General features: G+C 40.2%; 2 protein-coding genes across 2 annotated transcripts; both read right to left on the bottom strand.

The window, feature by feature from the left end:
* Positions 1 to 933: 933 nt before the first annotated feature.
* Positions 934 to 1,446, bottom strand: LOC149193197 (plasmodesmata-located protein 5-like). The gene has a single exon (XM_089407244.1). The coding sequence runs from the start codon at positions 1,444 to 1,446 to the stop codon at positions 934 to 936; it is 513 nt and encodes a 170-aa protein (XP_089263370.1).
* Positions 1,447 to 9,961: 8,515 nt separating this feature from the next.
* LOC149193196 (uncharacterized) lies at positions 9,962 to 10,744 on the bottom strand. Its single transcript, XM_089407243.1, has one exon. It carries the CDS (start codon positions 10,742 to 10,744, stop codon positions 9,962 to 9,964), a length of 783 nt encoding a protein of 260 aa, XP_089263369.1.
* Positions 10,745 to 24,549: the final 13,805 nt, after the last annotated feature.

Raw genomic sequence — 24,549 nt, 5'->3', positions numbered from 1 at the left:
TAATATTAATACTTAAACAAATATATTAATATAAATTACTAAGTCACTAAGCCAATCATTGGCCAATGACTCGTTGTTAAGATTTGTCATTAACAGACATGCCCATTCATGATTTGTTTTCCAACGATTCCATAGCCCCGACTGCAACAGGCTCCACAGCTGCTCCGGAAGTTAGCTGTTGTGATGTACTTAATGCAACTGGTGCATGTAGTTAATGCGAAGGGTTGATAAGATGTGCAGCTACAGACATTCAATGAAACCTTCGCCGTCAAGATTTCAAATTCGACAATCCTACGCAAAAATTTGAAAGGTTACAAGGAGGGAGTATAATGCTATCGCTAATGCTTCTCAAACACCATTTCGATAAAATGAGTAGATACTATTCGACGATTTGTGCGGCTTCACAGCGTTTTAATGGAAGACAATGATTTGAAAACCCTGAAATTCCTAGAGCAGGCGCAGGAGATGACAAATTAGCTATTGGAACGCTTGTTTGAGGTAGTGGAAAATATACTAGGTGTCACAAGAGAGCGGAACGACTTGGAAGAAAAGGAAAGGAGCCTTCATCTGCCACTGGTGGACAAAATATATGAAAAGTTGCAAAGTAAAATGAAGGATTCCCGACTGCCATAGAGTCTGAGCTAACTATCTTGAATATCAGTTTGGGAAAGGTGCAGGTAGATTACAGTATGTGGGCAAAAGGAAATCAGGATGAAGTCCATCCGAAGTAGGAAGCATGGTTGTGGGGTTAGTCCAACATTGTGCAAGAGTCGGTGGAAGCAGGACTAGTGATGGAACTATTTGCCTATCATTGCAAACCCAATCTCTCCCAGAATTTGAATGAATGGAGGAGCTTGTTGTTACAGAGAAGGCAGCTCCTTGGTTAGTTCTTGTTGTACACGAGCCTAAACAGTCGTACAAAATTTAGAGGCACTATTTACATTGATTCATAGTAAGGCCTCTCCAACATTGCACCAGAGAATAAACCCCATAATCACTTAGTGTACTGAAACTCACATTACTCGACCCAGCATTCAGCTTAACACTGGTCAATAAAGAGGCAATATTCCAATCTTTGGAACCCCCAATGTTTCCAGCTGCGCCCTTTCTTGAAGTGTTATCGCAAACTGTAAAGGTGTCCGCTGATGCATTCTGCAAATTTGTTGGATAAAATTTATCAATGGCATATCTCAAAAAGAATCTGCTGAGATGAGCGGTTCCGGAAATACATTTGGTAAACAAATCAATGCAAAGCTTCGCAAAGTTTGAAACGCATGCCCGACAAGCAGAGACATTGAGGTCTCCCCTGCACTGAGCAAGACCGTACATCACATCTCCATTCTCTCCATGAGATGAAATACTGTAGCACGTCTTATTAACATTCTCCACCAACGAATTCAGAACCACCATCAAATTCCTTTCCAAATAACTTGAGCTTCCACCCATGTTATTACCGTCATCACAAAGGGTTCCGTATATGCGCAATTTCCGTATATGCGCACATCTTCCGTATATGCACAGTTTCCGTATATGCGCAATTCCTGTATATAGAAATTGTACATATCTTCGTTTATGTATCTACGCATATACGGAAACTGTGCATATACGGAAGATGTGTGCATATACGGAAATTGGGCATATACGGAAGATATGCGCATGTCTTTCGTATATCCCTAACTTTCATGTATGTGCATATCTTCCGTATATGCATGCCATTCATGTATCTGCATCGCAGATGCGCAGATTCCATATACAGGAATTGCGCATATACGGAAACTGTGCATATATGGAAGATATGCGCATATACGGAAATTGGGCATATAAGGAAGATATGCGCATGTCTTCCGTATATTGCTAACTTTCCTGTATGTTCATATCTTACATATATGCACGTCGTTCATGTATCTGCATCGCAGATGCGCAGATTCCATATACAGGAATTGCGCATATACGGAAACTGTGCATATACGGAAGATATGCGCATATACAGAAATTGGGCATATACGGAAGATATGCGCATTTCTTCCGTATATCCCTAACTTTCCTGTATGTGCATATCTTCTGTATATGCACGTCGTTCATGTATCTGCATCGCAGATGCGCAGATTCCATATACAGAAATTGCGCATATACGGAAACTGTGCATATACGGAAGATGTGCGCATATACGGAAATTGGGCATATACGGAAGATATGCGCATGTCTTCAGTATATCCCTAACTTTCCTGTATGTGCATATCTTCCGTATATGCATGTCGTTCATGTATCTGCATTGCAGATGCGTAGATTCCATATATAGGAATTGCGCATATACGGAAACTGTGCATATACGGAAGATATGCGCATATACAGAAATTGGGCATATACAGAAAGACATGCGCATATCTTCCGTATATCCCTAACTTTCTTGTATGTGCATATCTTCCATATATGCATGTCGTTCATGTATCTGCATCGCAGATGCGCAGATTCCATATACAGAAATTGCGCATATACAGAAATTGGGCATATACGGAAGACATGCGCATATCTTCCGTATATGCCCAATTTCCGTATATGCGCAATTTCTGTATATGGAATCTGCGCATCTGCGATATACGGAAGATATGCGCAGATTCCATATACAGAAATTGTGCATATACGGAAACTGGGCATATACGGAAGATATGCGCATATCTTCTGTATATGCCCAATTTCCGTATATGCGCATATCTTCCGTATATGCACAATTTCCATATATGCACAATTTCTGTATACAGGAATTGTGCATATACGGAAATTGTGCATATACGGAAGATGTGCGCATATACGGAAATTGGGCATATACGGAAGATATGCGCATGTCTTCCGTATATGCCTAACTTTCCTGTATGTGCATATCTTCCGTATATGCACGTCGTTCATGTATCTGCATCACATATGCGCAGATTCCATATACAGGAATTGTGCATATACGGAAACTGTGCATATACGGAAGATGTGCGCATATACGGAAATTGGGCATATACGGAAGATATGCGCATGTCTTCCGTATATCCCTAACTTTCCTGTATGTGCATATCTTCCGTATATGCATGTCGTTCATGTATCTGCATCACAGATGCGCAGATTCCATATACAGAAATTGCGCATATACGGAAATTGGGCATATACGGAAGACATGCACATATTAAAAAATTGGTAGGGTCCAAAATTGGTAGGGCACAGTTTGCGCATATACGGAAACTGTGCATATACGGAAGATGTGCGCATATACGAAAATTGGGCATATACGGAAATTGCGCATATACGGAAGATATGCGCATATACGGAAATTGCGCATATACGGAAGATATGCGCATATCTTCTGTATATCCCTAACTTTCTTGTATGTGCATATCTTTCGTATATGCACGTCGTTCATGTATCTGCATCGTATATGCGCAGATTCCATATACAGAAATTGTGCATATATGGAAACTGGGCATATACGGAAGATATGCGCATATCTTCCGTATATGCCCAATTTCCGTATATGCGCACATCTTCCGTATATGCACAATTTCCGTATATGCGCAATTTCTGTATACAGGAATTGCACATATACGGAAACTGTGCATATACGGAAGATGTGCGCATATACGGAAATTGGGCATATACGAAAGATATGCATATGTCTTCCGTATATGCCTAACTTTCCTGTATGTGCATATCTTCCGTATATGCACGTCGTTCATATATCTGCATCGCAGATGTGCAGATTCCATATATAGGAATTGCGCATATACGGAAGATGTGCGCATATACGGAAATTTGGCATATACGGAAGATATGCACATGTCTTCCGTATATCCCTAACTTTCCTGTATGTGCATATCTTCCGTATATGCACGTCGTTCATGTATCTGCATCGCAGATGCGCAGATTCCATATACAGAAATTGCGCATATACGGAAATTGGGCATATACGGAAAGCGGACACCTTTACAGTTTGTGATAACACTTCAAGAAAGGGCGCAGCTGGAAACATTGGGGGTTCCAAAGATTGGAATATTGCCTCTTTATTGACCAGTGTTAAGCTGAATGCTGGGTCGAGTAATGTGAGTTTCAGTACACTAAGTGATTATGGGGTTTATTCTCTGGCGCAATGTTGGAGAGGCCTTACTATGAATCAATGTAAATAGTGCCTCTAAATTCTGTACGACTATTTAGGCTCGTGTACAACAAGAACTAACCAAGGAGCCGCCTTCTCTGCAACAACAAGCTCCTCCATTCATTCAAATTCTGGGAGAGATTGGGTTTGCGATGATAGGCAAATAGTTCCATCACTAGTCCTGCTTCCACCGACTCTTGCACAATGTTGGACTAACCCCACAACCATGCTTCCTACTTCGGATGGACTTCATCCTGATTTCCTTTTGCCCACATACTGTAATCTACCTGCACCTTTCCCAAACTGATATTCAAGATAGTTAGCTCAGACTCTATGGCAGTCGGGAATCCTTCATTTTACTTTGCAACTTTTCATATATTTTGTCCACTAGTGGCAGATGAAGGCTCCTTTCCTTTTCTTCCAAGTCGTTCCGCTCTCTTGTGACACCTAGTATATTTTCCACTACCTCAAACAAGCGTTCTAGCAGCTAATTTGTCATCTCCTGCGCCTGCTCTAGGAATTTCAGGGTTTTCAAATCATTGTCTTCCATTAAAACGCTGTGAAGCCGCACAAATCGTTGAATAGTATCTACTCATTTTATCGAAATGGTGTTTGAGAAGCATTAGCGATAGCATTATACTCCCTCCTTGTAACCTTTCAAATTTTTGCGCAGGATTGTCGAATTTGAAATCTTGACGGCGAAGGTTTCATTGAATGTCTGTAGCTGCACATCTTATCAACCCTTCGCATTAACTACATGCACCAGTTGCATTAAGTACATCACAACAGCTAACTTCCGGAGCAGCTGTGGAGCCTGTTGCAGTTGGGGCTATGGAATCGTTGGAAAACAAATCATGAATGGGCATGTCTGTTAATGACAAATCTTAACAACGAGTCATTGGCCAATGATTGGCTTAGTGACTTAGTAATTTATATTAATATTAAGATGCTCAAGCAATGTTAATATTAATATATTATGTTATAGTTAGAAATATAAAAATTATCATATTAATATATTATTTTATAATAAAATTAATTATATATAAATGTGTGTGTGTGTGTTATTTTTTTTTGTAAATCAACAGTTTTATATTAATTCATAAAATACATAAGATACAAAAGGGTTTGCATGCACAGACAAAGCCAAAACCTCAACGCATGCTCGAAATGACTATAAGCAACTGAAACTTCATCTACTGAACCCGAGGCTAACCACGCAGGGCTGCCTAAAGAGGGGTAAAAAACAGAAAAATAGATCTTCACCCTGGGCTGCTAGACAATAGTGCCAAAAAGAAAGACAAAGGCCAGGAGGACCTCTACAGCTACGGGATACCAAGAACATAGTAGCCAAGAACATGACAAACCAAAACCAAAAGAGAAATCAGGAACAGAGAAGCCATTACAACTTTAAGATCACATAGTCTGTACTGGGAGCACTTGGGCCGGTCGTTGCAATCATTTTTTCAGGCTACGGAATCCTCTGAGGAGTGGGGCGCTTCACCTGACTGGTGTCGGTTGCCTCCTCCGTGGCCTCCAACGCAGCCGTGGATCCCTGATGCATGGAGAGCCTGAGGAGACTGATGAGGACACTTAGTTTTTGCGAAAGGACTCTGACTTCCTGAGTACTGAAATTGAATTCCATGGCATTAAGCTTAGCCAAATTCTCAGCTGAAACGAGAGAGATGGCCTGGTGAGCTTTTGTGATGTCTTCAGCCTGCATGTTGAGCGCCTTGGCCAGCATGGTTTTCATCCTCCACATTTCTCCCTGGGTTCGAACAAATTGAGTAGCTCTTGTAGTCGTTGTGCCTAGATCAGATAGCCATTCCACTTCCTTCTCCAAAGCTTCCGCGTCCAAACGTTCTTCCTCCTCTGTTACTGTAGCTTCGAGCTCTTCGATTTTGCATTTTTCTTTCTGGGTTGTTCGGGTTTCATAAGCCTCCCGGGCCTTCTGCAGATCCCGGTTAGCGGAAACATTTCGACTTCCCTCACGCACCATAATGTTATTGTAGGTCGCAGAATCACTGAAAATTCTAGCAGCACTACGAATGTTAAGAGGCAAGCTGGGAGAGAGTAGTGTTCTTATCCTCTGGTTGGATGTTTTAGATATAGTTTGGGGTGGGAAGGTCTGGATTGAGATCTCCCACTTCATCATTAGATAGGCGTTGTTCCTTCCATAATAACTGTCATTACGAATTCCCAATTCCTGTTCATGATGTGTATCCAGAGCCTTAACTCTGCGACGCTTGGGGCTATTGGTTGAACGCCATGTGTCCTCCCCTGTGTTTTGCTGACGGCGCCGATCATATTTTTTGTTGATCATCCTCCTCGTTCACTACACTTTGTCCTTGTTTATGATTTCCCACTCTTCCTCATGTACTTCATGGGCCTGTCACCCGTTGTTCCTTCGGTTGGCTATCTTCATTCACTATTAAGGCGTGATCCATTGTACTTCTGCATCACTCCTCCCTTTAACGAATGTCTTGTCTCGAGAGAAGTAAACACTTATCCTGAAGTTTTGTGCATTTGACACCATGCCAACAGGTGTCCGGGTATGTGAAGTGAGGATCGATCCCATAGTTGGCCAGACAATCAGCCACTGCGTTTGCTGTTCTTCTCACTGCTTGCAGGATGATTCTGTCAAGTCTTGTGAGGTGCTCTGCAATGAGCTTTGTGACCTTGGCCAACCTCCAATGCTTTGTTACCTTACTCTGTTTCGCCCCCATTTTCATTCTCCTTGCCGCATTGATAGCCAAAAGAGAATCCCCTTCCACCACTGTAGCTCCTGTTTCCAGGCGTATTAGAATTCGTAACCCTTGCTCTAAAGCCGCAAATTCCATTTCATTGTTGGTTCCTTCACCCAATGATTGACGGAAAATATGTTGTATCTCTCCTTTGTAATCCTGAAGGACACCTCCTATACCTGTCGGACCAGGATTCCCACGAGAAGCCCCGTCAAAGTTGAGTTTGTGAAAGCCTGTTGGTGGTGGCGACCAAACATTCATGGAGGGGCTTTGTTGTTGTCGCAGTTTAGAGGAGACAATGATGGATCCTATCTCAATTCTAAATGCCTGCAGAATTTGTAAGTCAGTGACTAAGAAATCCTTGTTCTGTTCTGCTTTCCCTCTAGTAAGAGACATTTCCCTCATGTTTTGCAAAATGGTGGCTTTAATAAACTCTATGGTTTTAGCTTCATTTTGAAACACCCTTCTGTTTCGTTCTTTCCATACCATCCACACTATAAACCCCGGGATTAATTTCCATAATGTATTGACCATTGGGTTTTAGAAACATTACTTCGCCAATTCCCTATGCGTTCTTGTATTGAGTTTCTATCCCTGTCTGTTCTCTTAAATATGGCTTCCATCCAGTTCCATAATCTCTCTGTCCATTTACAGGTATTGAGGAGGTGATTCATGGATTCCTCCTCAATTTCACAAAGGGGGCATCGTGAGGGGCCTATGAACCCTTTTTTCCTTAGGTTCTCCCAGGTAAGAGTTCTTCGGTGCATCAAGAGCTAGAGGAAAGTTTTAATCTTCGGCCAAAGATCAGCATCCCAAAATTTACTATACCAATTGACTTTTTCCCTTTGTTCGTTTTCTTCAATATAGATTCTTGCTTCTTTGAGGGAGAAATTACCCCCCTCAAGCTTGCCCCAACGCAGTTGATCTGCATCACGATCATTCCTTATTTTCCTTTTGGCCAGCTCTGTTTGTAGTGCTCTTATAATGTTATCTTCCTCTACCGGCTGCTCTGTATCGTTGAATATCCACTGATTCCATGCTTGATTATTATCGTTAGGTTTCCAGTAATGACTTACTATTGTCCTCCCTAGTTCCTGGTTTCTTCTCTGAATGGTTAGGAAATCAGGGCTTTCGAGCTTAGGTAATTGCTGCCAAGCGTCTTCCCAGAACAGGGCAGTCTGTCCATCACGTACTTACCAAAAAATCTGTTCCTGAATTATGCTCCGATTAGTTCTTGCAAGGTTCCATATTGGAGATCCATCTGGGGGTTCTTGTATCCTGGCCAAATTCTTTAAGCTATAGTGATTAGCATACTTTGATTTCCAGTGTTTGACCCAGGGTATATTCGGTTCCTTTACCCATCTCCACCATAACTTGGCTCCACATGCTCAGTTGACGGTATAGTGGTCCTGAAGATTTAACCCACCTAGGTGTTTGGGTTTGTAGATTTAATCCCACGCCATTAATGACCACTTCAGTTTCACTGAGTTGCTCGACCAAAGAAAATCCTTCTAAATGAGTCAGATTTTCTGAAGCACACCTTTAGGTGTCGAGAGAATAGAAAGCATGAAATGAGGAATAGCCTGGAGGACGGATTTGGTGAGGACTAGGCGGCCTGTAAAGTTGAGGGTCTTATGAGTCCAATGTTGACACTGTTTCTCTAGATTGGCAATCATTTTTTCCCAATGGAGTTTTTGCCAAGGTTTATCAGTCAGTAGAATGCCTAGGTACCTTGAAGGGAGGTTACACTTGAAATCGAGGACCGTAGATAGATTTTTCTGGACTGCTAGGTGCGCATTGAAAAAGAAAATGGAAGATTTAGCTAGATTAAGTTCCATACCTGAGGCTAGGCTAAAGCGATTGAGAATGTTTTTGAAACCAAGAGCTTCTTTGACAGAGGGTGTACCATGCAGCATTGTGTCATCGACAAACTGCTGATGAGTTATTGCAGGGCTTGAGGGCAAGGGTTGGAGACCCTAAATTATGCCATCCTATTTTGCTCTTCTGATAAGCCGGCTAAGACCATCCATTAGAATTACAAAAAGAAAGGGGGATAGGGGATCCCCTTGTCGTAAACCTCGAGAGGGTCTAAACTGGGCTGTGGGAGCTTCGTTAACCAGAATGGAAAATTTGGTAGACTTAATCAATGCTTGGATCCAAATTATCCATTGCTTCACAAAGCCAAAGGCATCCAAAATAGCCTCCAAATAGTTCCAACTGACTTTACAATAAGCTTTTGATAAGTCCAACTGCATTAGCATGCCCGCTTTTTTCTGAGTTTGGAGAGTATGAATCATCTCTTGAGCTAGTAGTATGTTGTCCATAATCTGTCTCCCTTCTACATAACCAGATTGTTCTTCCGAAATGATACCTAGAAGAATTGGTTTTATTCTATTAGCTATGACTTTAGATATGATCTTGTACACCACATTGCACAATGCAATTGGCCGGAACTTCAACGGAGTGTTTGCTTCCTCCTCCTTTGGAATAAGGGTTATGAACGTAGAGTTGAGGGATTTTAGGATGGAAGAGGAGCGCCGGGAATCCTCCACCACTTCCCATACCTCTGTTTTGATTATTTCCCAACAGGCTTTGTAAAAGTCGATGGTGAAGCCATCCGGTCCTGGAGCCTTACCATTTGGCATATCTTTCACCGCTTCTTCCACTTCTTCCAAGGTAATTTCTTGATTTAAAGCCTTGTTTTGATCCTCTGAGATGAGCTTGGGAATAGAAGTCACTAGGTCCCTAATAGCTACCTCTCTGTCAATATTAGGTTCCAATGCAATTTGGCTGAAATGATTTATGAGAAGGCTCGAGATTTCATGATGAGTTTGCATCGAGGTTCCCTGATCATCCTTTATTCTTAATATTTTATTAGCACCTCTGTGATCAATGGCAGATCTGTGAAAAAATTTAGTGTTCTTTTCACCTTCCTTAAGCCATTGAATTCTAGATTTTTGCTTCCATAGAGTTTCCTCCTGTTGGCATCTGATCTGCCAATCCTGCATGAGTTTCTGTTCTGTATTCATTATTTCTTGATTAATATTTCCCTAGATCCAGTCCTTGTGAATTTGTTCCAATTGCTCCTCTAGCTTCTTTTTTTCCTTGAAATGTTGTCGAAGACTTCTTGATTCCAAGATTTTAACCTGGTTTTGATATGTTTAAGTTTAGCCTGGAGAATGAACATTTTAGTGCTTCTTATGCCTAACGGTGCCTCTATTTTCATTGTGAACTCTGGATGACTAAGCCAAAACTTTTCAAATCTGAAGGGTTTATTCCTTGGTGTGCCTAGGATAGCCGCATTCATTATTATGGGCCAGTGGTCTGAACCTCCACTTGGTAGAATGTCCGAATCCATAGTAATCCCTTCCAGAAGAATGGTTTCTGTCACTAAGAACCTGTCCAGTCTAGAGGCGATTTGCCTATCACCCCCTCTTTTATTATTCCATGTGAAAGTTCCACTCTTGGGGAAGATGTCTGAGCCAGGTTTATTTAATAAAGTCTTTGAAAGCTTCAAAATCCTTGTTGAGTGATTTGATGCCTCCTTTTTTTCCGTGAGCGAAGTGATCATATTAAAATCACCTTCGAAAATGGCTTTTGCTTGGGGATATCTCTGCTGCAAGTTAGATAGAGCTCTGAGCCATAACAATTTGGCCTCTAGTTTCTGAGGACCATAGACATTTGTACAGAGATAGGTGGCTGGATTTCCTACCATTTGGACTTCTGTAGATATATGAGATCTGGCAGCTTCAGAGGATATAAGCTGGAGAACCTGAGGATTCCAAAGAATGGCCAGGCCCCCTTCCCATCCACTACTTGTTGTTTCTAGGTATTCCATTCGTTTACCCAATTTTTTACTGATGTTTTCCATTGTTTTGCTGGATCATTTAGTTTCTTGCAAAAAAATTATATCTGGTTGTTCCTTTTTGACTTTTTTCTTTAGTAACCGTTGCTTCTTTAGGCTATTAAGCCCTCTAGCATTCCATGAAAGTACTTTCATAATTAACAAATTTTAGGAGGTGAGTGGGAATGCCTCAAGGGCTTTCATCTTACCTGAGTTTAGGAGCATCTGACCAAGTTTTGTAATGCTTCCTTGTTTTTTTCCAGTGTTTTGAGTTGGTAGTGGTTTGATGCAGTCCTTGAGCTCTTACCCCTAGCCCTTTTTCTGTTTCCAAGCTCCTTCTTTGCAAATCCAGTTCTGCTTGTTGTCTTGCTATGAATAAGTTGTTGATTCTGTTCACCTCCTCTTCCGATATGTGTTCCATGCATTTCTTCTTCCAATTTTCTACCATGTTTGGTAAATCCATACCTTCTTGTTCAAGAATGTCGCTTAGTTCCATATCCTCTAGCCCTATTTCGCTAGTCATCATCTCTGAGTCTTCTTCTAATACTTCTGTTGGTCCCTGAGCATGTGGGATGTTGTTGGATGGAATAGAAATGGGTTCTTTTGTTCCTGGTGTGGTTGTGGTCTGGCTTCCTCGCAATGTCTCCCGCTCTGGATTGTTGTCCTCTGAATCCGTCTCTGATTCCAACACCTCAAAAGCATGGCTTGTGTTTCTGAAGGAGGTATTTGCTTTATTTTGTCGTCTTTTGTTTGCTCTCTGTCTAGCATTAGGTCGAACAAAGGCCTCCTTATTCTTATCTCCTCTATTATCCTTGGGTTTCTCCGTCGTTCTGTTCATTGGGCATTCTAGATCAAATGTCCATGTTCATGACATTTTCTGCAACAAAATGGGATCTTCTCATAGTCTGTAGCATGAAAATACACTTCATCTCTGTATTCCAACCATAGACCCTCATGAAGAGCTCCCGAAACATCCATCTCGACACAAATCCTTGCACAGGAGGTGTATCTTTTCTGTAATGTTGCCTCTGAAGCTTCGATGAAGGTGCCTAACTTGTTGACTATATGGTCAAGTGCTGCATGTCCCTAGTAGTCAATTGGTAGAGAGAACAAGCGAATCCAGACCGATACCTATTTGAAGGTTTCTTGTTCCGGTGCGAAGTTGGGTCTCCATGGTCTCATGTAAAGACCTGCTGAGGCAAAGAAATACGGGCCTCCATCAAAGATTCGATCCTTGTCATCCAGATTGGTAAAAACCACTGTGAAGAATCCTTTGGCTCCTAAGTGGAGTCTTACATCCCCTCTGGGTTTCCATTGCTACTTTATCCACATGCACAAGGCTCGTTCTGTTGGCCAGAAACCCATAAACTTGTAGAGCACTGCATGTTCTGCCATGTGGTCGCGGTACGCCTGTAGTTCTGGGTCAGAGATTATTACCCGTAGGGTGTCAGTTGCTTTGGGCTTGCACGGTCCCTGGGTTTCTTTCTTTTTGCCTCCCGTCGTTGTTCCTTCTTGTCTTGCCTTGGTTTGGTTTAGATCCTCCTTGTCTCTTGATCGTTCATTCTCAAGCCCGTTTTCGTGTGCTCTTACATCCTTAGGGGAAGGGATTTTCCTGTTTCTGTTCTCAGTATTGTTGCTGCCAATGATTTCTTTTTGTTTCGGGGTATCTTTGCCCTCACTGTTTAGCTCTCCTTTGTTGGTCATATCCTCCTTTCCTGACTTCATAGAGCCTGATATTTGCACCCCGTCTAGTGCAGTTATTTCCTTGTGCATCATTACCTGTTTATAAGATGGGGTCCCACTGGACCGCGCGTTTTTCATCTGGAGGGTCAGAACCTGCCCTCTTATATGAAGCTCTGCTACTCTCGCACTGCTCTCCTCCAGAGTTGGTACTATGGCTGCAGCTTGAGCAAGTCTTCTTCAAACCCTAGCCGCCATGCTCACACCGTTCCACCGAATATCGGATGTGTGTGTGTGTGTGTTATTATTTATATAACTATTAATAATTACAAATGGTTAATATTTAATAGCAATTTTTACAATATATATCTAATAATTATTAATGTGGTTGATAAATGCCTATAGGCTTATATCAACCACATTAGTAAATGTGGTTGTGCTAATTTATCTTTGTGGAGTTTATAAGTAAAATGTTTTGAATCATAGAAATCTTATTGCTATGGTTGATAAAGCAATTCAATATATAATTTTAGTGTAATATTGGTTGATAAGGCAATTTAATATATAATTTATGTGTCGTATAAGCTCTAAAGTAGTTATATCTCTTTTTCCTTTTAATTAAATTAATTAATTAAAAAGATAATGTGAAATGAATTATGTTTTTTGGGCATGTAGTATTGATATGCCGTGGTATTCTAACAAAATTCATTTACAAATTAAAAATATCCATGATGAAGTGGAGTGAATTTCTATAATTAAGAATATTGGTAAATGTTTTTCTTTAAGTGTATATATTTTTAACTTATATATCAATTTTTTTAATAATAATAATAATAATAAAGAAATAATTTAGTTGTTTTTTATGATTTTTTGTGTCAAAAGTACTATCAAGTCAAGTATGGTAGAGATGTATCAAAAGTAATATCTAGTCAAGTATGGCAGAGATGTATTGTTTAACATTTTGATTAGTTCAAAATAAAATAAAATAAACCTCTCATGACTTAAAGAACACCATCTCATAATAACAAAAAAACAAATATCTTAAACCAATATACCACATTTGTATATTGTGTATGTGTGTTTTTTTATTGGTTTATAATTGAGAAAAGTGATAAAACAAAACAAAAATCTTAAACAGATATACCACATTTATATATTGTTTTTTTTTAATTTGTTTATGGTCAAGAAAAATGGAGAGTGCTATATCTCTTCAAGTTTTTCCAATTTTTAGAGTTTTACAAAAAATTTATGATTTCTATATTAACACTAATTGCATAATTGTCTAAAACCTTTCTAATAATTGTCTAAAACTTTTCCCACACAAAATACACTTTCCAGCACAATACAAAATGATCTCAAATAAATATATAACATTTACAATATTATTTTTAATCTATTTTCAAATTATTTATAATTAACTAATAATAATGTCTTATCTCAACAATGTTAAACAATCTTCTAACACATTCACCTCCACTATTAATAATGTTAAACGTATCACCAACTTCCATATAACTAATAATAATGTTAAAACAGAGCACCAGCTTCCATATAACTTAGTTAAGAATTTACTGCAACTAGAGTTGCTCTCATCTCTCTGTCATCTACATTTATCATCTATTAAAGTTGCTCTCATATGTCATTTTTTTTTTGTGGTTTCATCTGGTATCAATTTTTATTTAAACTATAGTCTTGGTACCCATAATAACTATTACTGCACTACCACTTAATTGCCTAAAATATAAGAAACAATTACCTTTCAAACATCATAACCTTTTGTCAAAATTATAGCTTGAAGTGATAATTCAGATTGAAGTGATAGATTTTTTTAGCGAGGAAAGTTATTCCTTTAATATTGATTATTGATGGCATACACGACCATACATGACCACACCAAGAAAAAGCATAGTACATACTCTAGGAGTTATGTACATTGATCAATAACACAAACACATGAAACGAAAGCACATTCTCAGAGTTGAAAATTAACAATTTTGGCATTTGAAAAGATATGAAAAATGGTTTTAAAACACATCCAATCATCATTATACGAGCAGAATTTAAATAATTTCTCACCATCTATAAATGGTAATTTTGACCTTAAAAAATAGTAATTTTAACATTTAAACGGCCCATAAAAATTTACTTGAAATATTCAATGGGCAATGAAAATATATATTCTATTACTCTTTTTACTATAAATTTAAAAATGCTAATACAAACACACATTCCTTGATAATATCAACTGAGAAACGATAAATCATAAAACCAATTGATAAAAGACATGGATTTGATACCAGAGTATTTTTTCACATATTTTATAACATAGTAATGCATTTCGGCCAAAATTTCAAAAATGATCAGACTCTTCAAACTAGACAACTATTCCACTTTGATGGTTACTGCACTGTACTTATACACCTTTTCCTCTTGCTGCAACTGTAAAACTCCCAAACATACTCATAATTTCAACATCATCTGTCAGGCAAGAGCTCCAAGACCTGTGTTGTTGCTCCAGGCAGGATGAGAACTGCCATCAATGTCTGCATGGCGATTTCCATCTGCTGGACGGTGAGACAGTCCTCCCACTGTGACCGTGCAATCTGGGCATTGAGATGTCTGCGTTGGTCCTCCGCATTTCCCCACCACGTAGTAATGGCCATTGGGACATTGATACCAGTGCCCTCTTCCTCCCACACCTTTAGTAATAACTTCAATAACCTCTAGTTTCACTCGATTTTCCAACCCCACTCTAATTTCGGCGGTTTTTTCATGATCAGGGTTTTTCTGCAGAATGATGTCGCAAACAAATAGCCAAACCAGAAGCAAAGTCGTTTGGAGCAGAACAAACTAATGCCCACTATAAGTAGTGCATCAATGGTCAACTCATTATCTGCTAATTTAGAATTAACATTATTGTTGTTGAAACTATATTTCAGTCTCAGCGTAAGAATCTTTTCAAGCATGAGCACCTTGTAGGAGTTGTGCTCTATGATAAAAGAGAGATGGTATATCGCTTGATCATGGTCTTGCGATCCACGGAGTGCACAGGATTGGCAACTCTTAGCATCTCCTCCCCGTGATGAAGATGTCCCCTTTGTTATTCCCTCAGGGTGCCGATTTTGCTGAGGTTGTTTCTGCTTCGTCAGTCGCTGTTCTCGGAGAGTGGGTACAATAGCCGAGCATAACAAAAAAATTGAGTGCTATTGCCAAAATTGAAATTGTTTAAGATCTCAATTCATTTGAAAATAAAATATGCGCGCCCATGCCAGTTTGAAATCGAAAACAAGGAGGTTTGAAATGGTAATATGCGCACCAATGCCAGTTTGAAATCGAAAACCGAGGAGGTTTGAAATGGTAAAGGAGAGAGTGGAGGCCAAAGTGGAGGCGGGCAGGGTCGATGGGCAGGAGCACGGCAGACGGCAGAGTCGCCGGAGTTGCGTGACCTGTAATCGCCAGAGAGGGATGCATGCCATGATCCATGGTCGAGCATGTAAGGGCGCCATGACGTCAAGGAGGCTGTCTGCTGCTGTCAGAGGGTGTAAGGACATAGCATTAACTTTGCTATGGTCTACGAAATAGGAGTTGCCCAAATGTATGTATGTCTACTTTATTGAAAATCTATTTTATTCACAATTGCATCCAAAAGTGGTATGTCTACTTTATTGAAAACCTATTTTATTGACAATTACTTTATTGAAAATCTATTTTATTGACAACTGCATCCAAATGTACGAATGTCTACTTTATTGAAAATCTATTTTATTGACAATTGCATCGACAAAATTGTCTTGTACGGAAAAAATAAAAGTGTCTCCCAATATCCTCGAATGTAATTACAAAGACAATGGATGAGAACATATGAAAAATTGTCAGATTCTTGAAATCTCTCCCCTCTAACCAACGGAGGGATTCACCATTGATCATAGCCGGGTAGGTACAATTGCGGCATAAGATCGGCCGTTGGATTATGTGCCAATCCTTGTGTTACATACTGACATGCACAAGCATAGAAAAGACAACGAACCTGCCTGGGCATGGGAAGCATAATGACGTGTCTTGTTTAGTGAAAATGCACTGCCCAAATACCTAACTCCATAAGCAATGAAGTGGATGCAAAGAACCTGTAAATCATGCTAAAATATTTATGAAAAGGATAGTACAATTGCACACTTCAACGAATCTACTTCCATGCACTGTTCACATGGGGTGCTCCATTAACTAAAATATAGATAGAATTAATGATTTGATTCGTACGCCTCCCTGAATGCCCACCTGCCAACTTGCATGGTTGGTTTCGCAACTTGCCTGTCCCCACATTTTGGCATTGCTATAGCTTTAGACTTTTCAACTCACAGGGATGTTTAGGGCACCTCTAATACTTGTATATATATATATAACCCACACACATCCGATTTGCATAACAGAGAAGCCAGTAAAGACGTTGAGTGGGTAGAGGAGAGAAATAAATTGATAGAGGTGGTGTGTCGAATATGATGGTGAAAATGGTGATGATTTTGTGGTTTACTATCATGGCAACTACAATAGCTCTGCACACTGTTAGTTTCCCAATGAAGAAGCCATATTATTCCTCCCATATTCATGGGGAACATGCTTTACGCCATCATCATTTCTTCAGCACTTCTCTTCGTCTCCATGATGACGATCTTGTTTTCGACGAGGAAACTGCATTGACATCACCCATGGACGCACTTCTCGATAGAAAGGACGTGCAGGCGCTTTTATCGTTCAGAAATGTGGTCATATCTGATCCATTTGGATCCCTCCTCAACTGGACATCACAAAACTCACACAACGTCTGCTCCTGGAATGGAATCCGGTGCAGGATCGGCACGAAGAGAGTGGTGGGCATAACACTTCCTCGCTTGGGATTACAAGGTAGTCTTTCACCACATCTCGGTAGCCTTTCATTATTACATACTTTCAATCTTTCTGGTAATAATCTGTCAGGAACAATCCCACCGGAGTTGGGTCAGCTAAAAGCTCTGGGAATACTAGACCTTAGCTCTAATATGCTTTGGGGTCCTATTCCAATATCACTGTCTAATTGCACGCGCCTTCTGTGGCTCCGACTTTCAGTAAACAACTTGACAGGGACTATACCCAAAAAATTCAGCCATCTAGGCAAGTTGGAACATCTCCGCTTGAAGGAAAATAGTCTTTCTGGAAGCATCCCATCTTCTCTTAGCAACTGCACGTCTCTCCGAGATGTGTCCATTGGACACAACATTCTGACAGGTCCAATTCCTCTTGAACTGGGCTCACTGCAAAACTTAGAGTACCTGGCTCTCAAATCCAACAAGTTAGAGGGCACCATTCCTCCATCTCTGGGAAACTACTCTTCTCTCAAGATTGTGTTTTTGGGGGACAACAAATTGTCAGGCAAAATACCACCACAATTGGGAAAGTTGAGGGAGCTTGTTCAACTGTCTATTTATGGTCCGACTAATATTTCAGGTGTGATCCCTTCCGAAATAGGAAATTGCAGCAGTTTAGAATGGCTAGACTTAGGAGCCAATAATATTCAGGGCTCCATCCCGAAAAGTATATTTCAGCTTCCCCTGTGGACCTTAAGTCTGGTTAGGAATAACATGAGCGGTGATATACCTGAAGCCATTGCGAATTTGAGTCAGATGAACTACCTAGATCTGGGATTAAATATGTTCTCTGGTGTCATTCCTGAATCCATTACCACATTGAATGAGTTAACCTTTTTAAATCTTGGTACAAATAGGTTAAGGGGCAGCATACCTCAGGGTATTGGTAATTTAAGTAGGCTGGAAAAGCTTTTCTTTGATAACAACCATTTAATGTTAGGATATTCCGACACATAGTTAATAGTTAAGTACAACTTGGTCTAGTATAGAGTTAGGTAAAGTGTGTTTCTTTATCGTTGTACATTTTGTAACTTACAATCCGACGGTCACGATATGAAGTGATCCGACAGTTCATTCTCTCCTCGGTATTACCGACACTTGATCCGTGGCTTGACACCCGATTGGTCCATGATTTCTATTTAAAGCGCATGGAGGGTCATTTGTAGGGTAATCCATGCATGAGAGAAACATATGTAAATTTTCATTCTTTTATTAATAAATTGCCTGAAGTGGCCACGTTGGCTCAGGCCGTGGACTGTTTCCCTCTTTGAGGGTTTTAACCACGTCAAAAATACTGGTGTATTGATCTGCGATCTGGTTGTGAGCGGTGTCCTTTGGTGTTCTGTCTGAGGAACTTACCCTGTAAATTCCTACATGGTATCGGAGCTATTTGAGGGCCGCGTCCATTGGTTATCCAAATCTGAAGCCGGTATAACTGCATCCGACTGCCGTTTCCTAGATCTGTTGTTTATGACTGCTTTTGGGCCGAGAGGACTGCTCTATTGTGTTGGGAGCATCTGTTCCAGTGAGGAACCCCTTTCGTTTCACGCGAAAAGGTTTCCAGTAGCTCTAGCTGCGTCATTTTTAAGATCTGGAGGTATACAGTGTTTATTTGCAGTTTACAGTTATTTTCTCTCCGTTTATTTCGGTTTCGGTTTATTTAGCTTTTTTTTATTACCGGATCTATACCTTTCATTTCTGCGTATGCTCTTTGCCCTGCGACTCTGTGCGATATGGGCAAATCAGAAACAGAAAGGAAGGATTTTTCTCATGCGTATGCTCTTTTCCCTGCGCCTTAGGGTGATCTCGGAAAATCAGAAACATTGAGGAAAATATTTAGTTTCCGGCTAAAGCTAACTTTGAGCCGCAAGGTTCATTTTTGAAAATATATAGTTTTTCGGCTAAAGCTAACTTCGAGCTGAAAGGTTCGTTTTCTTTGCATGTCCGTGTTGGGTTTTGTGTTTTTTGTTTTGTAGGGAAAAAGAGCTTTCTCAAAGCAAGCAAGCACGCAACCCAAAGCACCCCCCCCCCCCCCCCCCCCCCTCCCTCTCTCTCTCTCTCTCTCTCTCTCTCAAATTTTTTGTATAGCTCAATTGGTTCAAAGCTATTTTAAGAGAGTAGAGGTCTTGGGTTCAAGTCTCCATTTTGTGGAGGCAAACTTTTTCATTTCCGCACATTCTCGCACTCCATCGGCAACTTCATCAACTTTTTTTCAAAAAGCCATAACTTCTTCATCCGGAAGCCGTTTTCAGAGCCGTTTTTTTTAAACCAGCCTAATTTTTCGAGATCTACCCATTGGAACACTTATTTTCAGCATCTTTAGCTTCAGTTTCCATTGAAATGGAAATTCAATACCAAGTTACCCTTGACAGCACCAACTACTTCCAATGGTTGTCCTACATTGAGGATTTACTTAGAAGTAAAAGTCTCTACAGAATAGCCTCAGGCCAAGAAAGAAACCGAAGGATGAAGATAAAGCTGCTAAATGGGAAAATAGGCAAAATCAAGCACGTGGATTGATAGGGATGTCTATTTCTCCAGATCTTAGATTCCATATTGCAGAACTTGATACTCCTGATGAAGCAATGAAACAAATCAATAAAGTTTTTGGGATTAAAAATGAACTTAGAGCCCATCAACTTGAAAATGAGTTGCTTACATTGGACCCTAATAATTTTTCTTTCATTGAAGATTTCTTGTCCAAGTTCAAGACCCTTAGATATCTCTTGGAAGGTGTTAAAGTTAAGAAAGAAGATAGTAGCCTTATCTATTCCATTCTTACAAAGTTGGGACCAGCCTACTCTGTGTTTGTTTCCACCTTCCATTCTACAAGAGAAGCCTTCATTTCTCAAGGAACGGACTACAAGTCCCCTTCCTTTGACTCTTTTTGTGATTCTTTAATAAGAGAACAAGAAAAACTCTTACACCTTGGTCTTCTTAATCTTGGAAACTCTTCCAAGAAAGCGTTAGCCGCCCAACAGCAACCAAATTCAAAGAATCCTAAGAAGTCATATCCTTAAAAGAATGGTCCTAAACCAAACAAGGGTCCTAAGTAATCTCAGCCTCAAAATGAAAAATCATTTCAACAAAATGATAAGACAAATAAAAACAAATGGAAGAAGACTGATAGACATTGCAACTTTTGTAATCGAGATGGCCACTTAGAATCCAAATGCTTTAAGAAGATGGAAGCCTTGGAAGCAACGATGAAGAAACATAACATCCATGTGGAGCATTCTTCAACTTCAACTTCATCTTCAGGAATGGCACTTTCTACATGTGGTTGTCAATCATCTCGGTTTGGTTATGCATTAAATGTATCTTCTTCTTCTCATTCTCATGAGTGGCTCATTGATTCTGGAGCTTCTTATCACATGGCCAAAAACAAAGCCATGTTTTCTTCTTTAAATGATTGTAACACCAAAAATATATATGTTGGTGATGATAGATCTCTTAGTGTTGTAGGGACTGGAACTGTTCATCTAGACAATGGTCAGTTTAATGATGTATTATGTATTCCAACCTTATCCTACAACCTTCTATCTGTATATCAGATAACTCATTCAGGTGAAGGTAAAATTGTTGAATTTTCACCTCATGATGTTGTAATCAAGGACCTAAGAGATCCTAAAAAGATTTTAGCTACTGGCATTGCTGATGATTCTACAAGGTTGTATAAGTTTCACAACTTTGGGTCATCAAATCTTCCCTCAGTATTTGTTGCTCATAACGATGAAGTGAGCAAACTTTGGCATGAGCGATTTGGTCACTTAAACTATCGCTCCCTTCAGCATCTATGTAAAGAAAATATGGTGACAGGTCTTCCTATGGTATCTTGCAGAGATGGTGTTTTTTTCGGATGTGTACTCGGAAAACATCATCGGGACAGTTTTGAAAAACGTGCCTCTTGGCACGCCTCAGCCCCTTTAAAGCTTGTGCATAGTGATTTATGTGGTCCACTTCCAGTTGTGTCATTCTCTGGCCGCAAGTATTTCTTAACTTTCATTGATGATTTCTCCAGACGCACTTGGGTATACTTCTTAAAACTCAAGAGTGAAGTATTTAACACATTTTTGGCCTTCAAGGCCTTTGTTGAAAAACAATCTGGACATCAAATTCTTAAGCTAAGATCTGATAATGGCAAAGAATATGTTAAAAACACATTCATCAACTATTGCACTGAGAATGGAATTCAAATGCAACATACTGTTCCATATACTCCACAACAAAATGGTGTAGTTGAAAGGAAGAATCGCACCTTAAAGGAAATGGCTAATTGTATGCTACAATCTAAAGGACTTGGTCTTAGTTTTTGGGCAGAAGCAATTAACTGTGAAAATTACATAATAAATCGCACTCCTACTAAGGCTTTAAAGAATATCACTCCAGAAGAAGCATGGAGCTCAATCAAACCAGATGTAAGTCACTTTCGTGTTTTTGGAAGTGAAGCGTGGGCCCATATTCCAGATGAAAAGCATAAAGCTTTAGAACCTAAGAGTGAAAAATGTACTTTTGTTGGATATTCTGAAGATGTCAAAGGCTATAGACTTATTCCATTTAAGTCCAAAAATGTTATCATTAGAAGAGATGTAAAATTTGATGAAAATATATCGGCCTGCGAGCCTAGTCCGGCGGATGTGCCACCTCTTCCTATCTCTTCTACTTTTGAAAAAAAATCTTCTTCAGATGATGAAAGTGAGGATGAAAATCCTCCCCCACCATCTCAGGATCCTCCTTCAGCTCCTCAGCTTCCAAAATGGATTCGTGCTACTCGAGATGCAGCAGGTGATCTTGTCGGTGATCCTACAGATCAGCGACGCACACGTTCTCAGTTTGACAGAGCCTCTTCTTTACTGGCTCAAGCTCCAGTAAATTATGATCCTGACACCTTTGCAGAAGCTTCAGGCCATCCAGATTGGGAAGCAGCTATGAATGAATAATATCATTCATTATTAGCAAATGATACATGGGATCTTGTTCCTCTACCAAAGGGACAAAAACTTGTTAGATGCAAATGGGTTTACAGAACCAAGTATGGACCAGATGGGAAAGTTGATAAACATAAAGCTCGTCTTGTTGCTAAAGGTTTTTCACAGGTTGAAGGCATTGACTACACTGAAACCTTCTCCCCTGTTGCCAAAATGAACTCTATCCGTCTTGTTCTTTCCCTTGCTGCCTCGTTCAACTGGGAAGTCCATCAGATGGATTTTAAATCTGCCTTCTTGCATGGGGACTTGCATGAAGAAATCTACATGGAACAACCCATTGGCTTCATTAAAATAGACTCCAGCCTTGTATGTCAGCTTAAGAAATCCCTTTATGGTCTCAAGCAAGCTCCTCGAGCTTGGTATGCCAAAATGGATAGCTTTCTTTTAGAATCTGGCTTTTCTAGGTGTCATTCTGACAATACTGTCTACACCAAGCAAGTGGGCAAGTCTCTTATCATTCTTGTTCTTTATGTTGATGATCTTATCCTTACCGGTAGTGATCCCAACCTTATAAACCATGTGAAGTCTAGCCTTAAAAGGAAGTTTGAAATGACAGACTTAGGACACTTACATTATTTTCTCGGTCTTCAAGTCTTGCAATCCAAGGAAGGTATTTCCCTTTCTCAGTCCAAGTATGTCTGTGATATTCTACGCCACTTTCACATGGAAGACTATAAGCCAGCTCCTTCTCCCTTTCAGTCTGGAGTCAAACTTTCAGTCACTTGTACTTCTCCTGAAGTTGATGCTACCTTATACCGTCAACTTGTAGGAAAACTTTTTTATCTAACCCATACTCGTCCTGACCTTTCCTTTGTTGTTGGCCTTGTTGCTCGGTTTATGCAAAACCCATGTGAAAGTCATTGGAAAGCAGCTAAAAGAATACTTCGTTATGTTCGAGGTACAGTTCAGTTTGGGATTCATTACAGTTCCGAAGCAGCTCCTCTATTGGTTGGTTTCACTGATTCTGATTGGGCTGGTGACCCTGATGATCGGAAGTCTACTGTCGGTTATGTGTTCACTCTTGGTTCAGGACCTATTACATGGGCTTGTAAGAAACAAGCTGCCATTTCTCTTTCATCAGCAGAAGCAGAGTATCGTGGTGCCGTAGAAGCTAGTAAGGAAACCTTGTGGCTTCGTCAGATCCTGTCAGAGTTTGGCTTTCAGCAGCAACATCCGACTACACTTTGGTGTGATAATCAAAGTGCCATTCAGCTATGCAAAGATCCAGTCCAACATCAGCGTAGCAAACACATTGAACTGCACATGTACTTCATCAGAAAGCTCATTCATGACCATGTTCTTGAAGTGCAATATTTTTCAACAGATGATCAAGTTGCAGACATCTTTACAAAGGCTCTCACAGAGGCGAAGTTCACTAAACTTCGATTTATGATTGGAGTTCAGGAAGTTGTCACTAAGGGGGGATAGGCTCTAGTGCCTCCTTCCTTCTCCTACTGTGTCATATTTGTAAATCCTTCAATCCTATCCCAAGTTGTTCTTAAGGGGGGATGTTAGGATATTCTGACACATAGGAAATAATTAAGTACAACTTGGTCTAGTATAGAGTTAGGTAAAGTGTGTTTCTTTACCATTGTACATTTTGTAACTTACAATCCGACGGTCACGATATGAAGTGATCCGAAGGTTCATTCTCTCCTCGGTATTACCGACACTTGATCCGTGGCTTGACACCCGATTGGTCCATGACTTCTATTTTAAGCGCATGGAGGGTCATTTGGAGGGTAATCCGTGCATGAGAGAAACATATGTAAATTTTCATTCTTTTATCAATAAATTGCCTGAAGTGGCCGCGTTGGCTCAGGCCGTGGACTGTTTCCCTCTTTGAGGGTTTTAACCACGTCAAAAATACTGGTGTATTGATCTGCGATCTGGTTGTGAGCGGTGTCCTTTGGTGTTCTGTCTGAGGAACTTACCCTGTAAATTCCTACATTTAACAGGTGGCATACCCCAAGGATTTTCCGATTTAACCCAGTTGATCCGGCTAAATTTGGGTGGAAACAATATCACTGGACGCATACCAAAAAAAGCCATTACAAAGCTTACTCACTTGTCCTTCCTACATCTAGGTTCAAATATGCTTGAAGGTGGCATACCAAAAGGCATTACAGAGTTGAGTAACTTGACCTTCTTACATCTCGGTTCCAACATGTTAGTTGGTAGCATACCTGAAGGCATTGGTAATTTGAGTAAGCTTCAAAATCTCTACTTGGATACCAATGGGCTTACCGGTACAATTCCTGAGGGT

The sequence above is a fragment of the Pinus tabuliformis genome, chromosome 2_2 (assembly GCF_031772625.1).
Source record: "Pinus tabuliformis cultivar Carrire ecotype Pingquan chromosome 2_2, CPIR1, whole genome shotgun sequence".
NCBI lineage: Eukaryota > Viridiplantae > Streptophyta > Pinopsida > Pinales > Pinaceae > Pinus > Pinus tabuliformis.
The sequence above is the reverse complement of the archived record's forward strand: the minus strand, read 5'-3'. Positions and strand labels throughout refer to the sequence as shown.

Coding starts and splice junctions, on each gene's coding strand:
- LOC149193197 (XM_089407244.1), bottom strand. CDS start 1,446: ATGGGTGGAAGCTCAAGTTATTTGGAAAGGAATTTGATGGTGGTTCTG.
- LOC149193196 (XM_089407243.1), bottom strand. CDS start 10,744: ATGGAAAACATCAGTAAAAAATTGGGTAAACGAATGGAATACCTAGAA.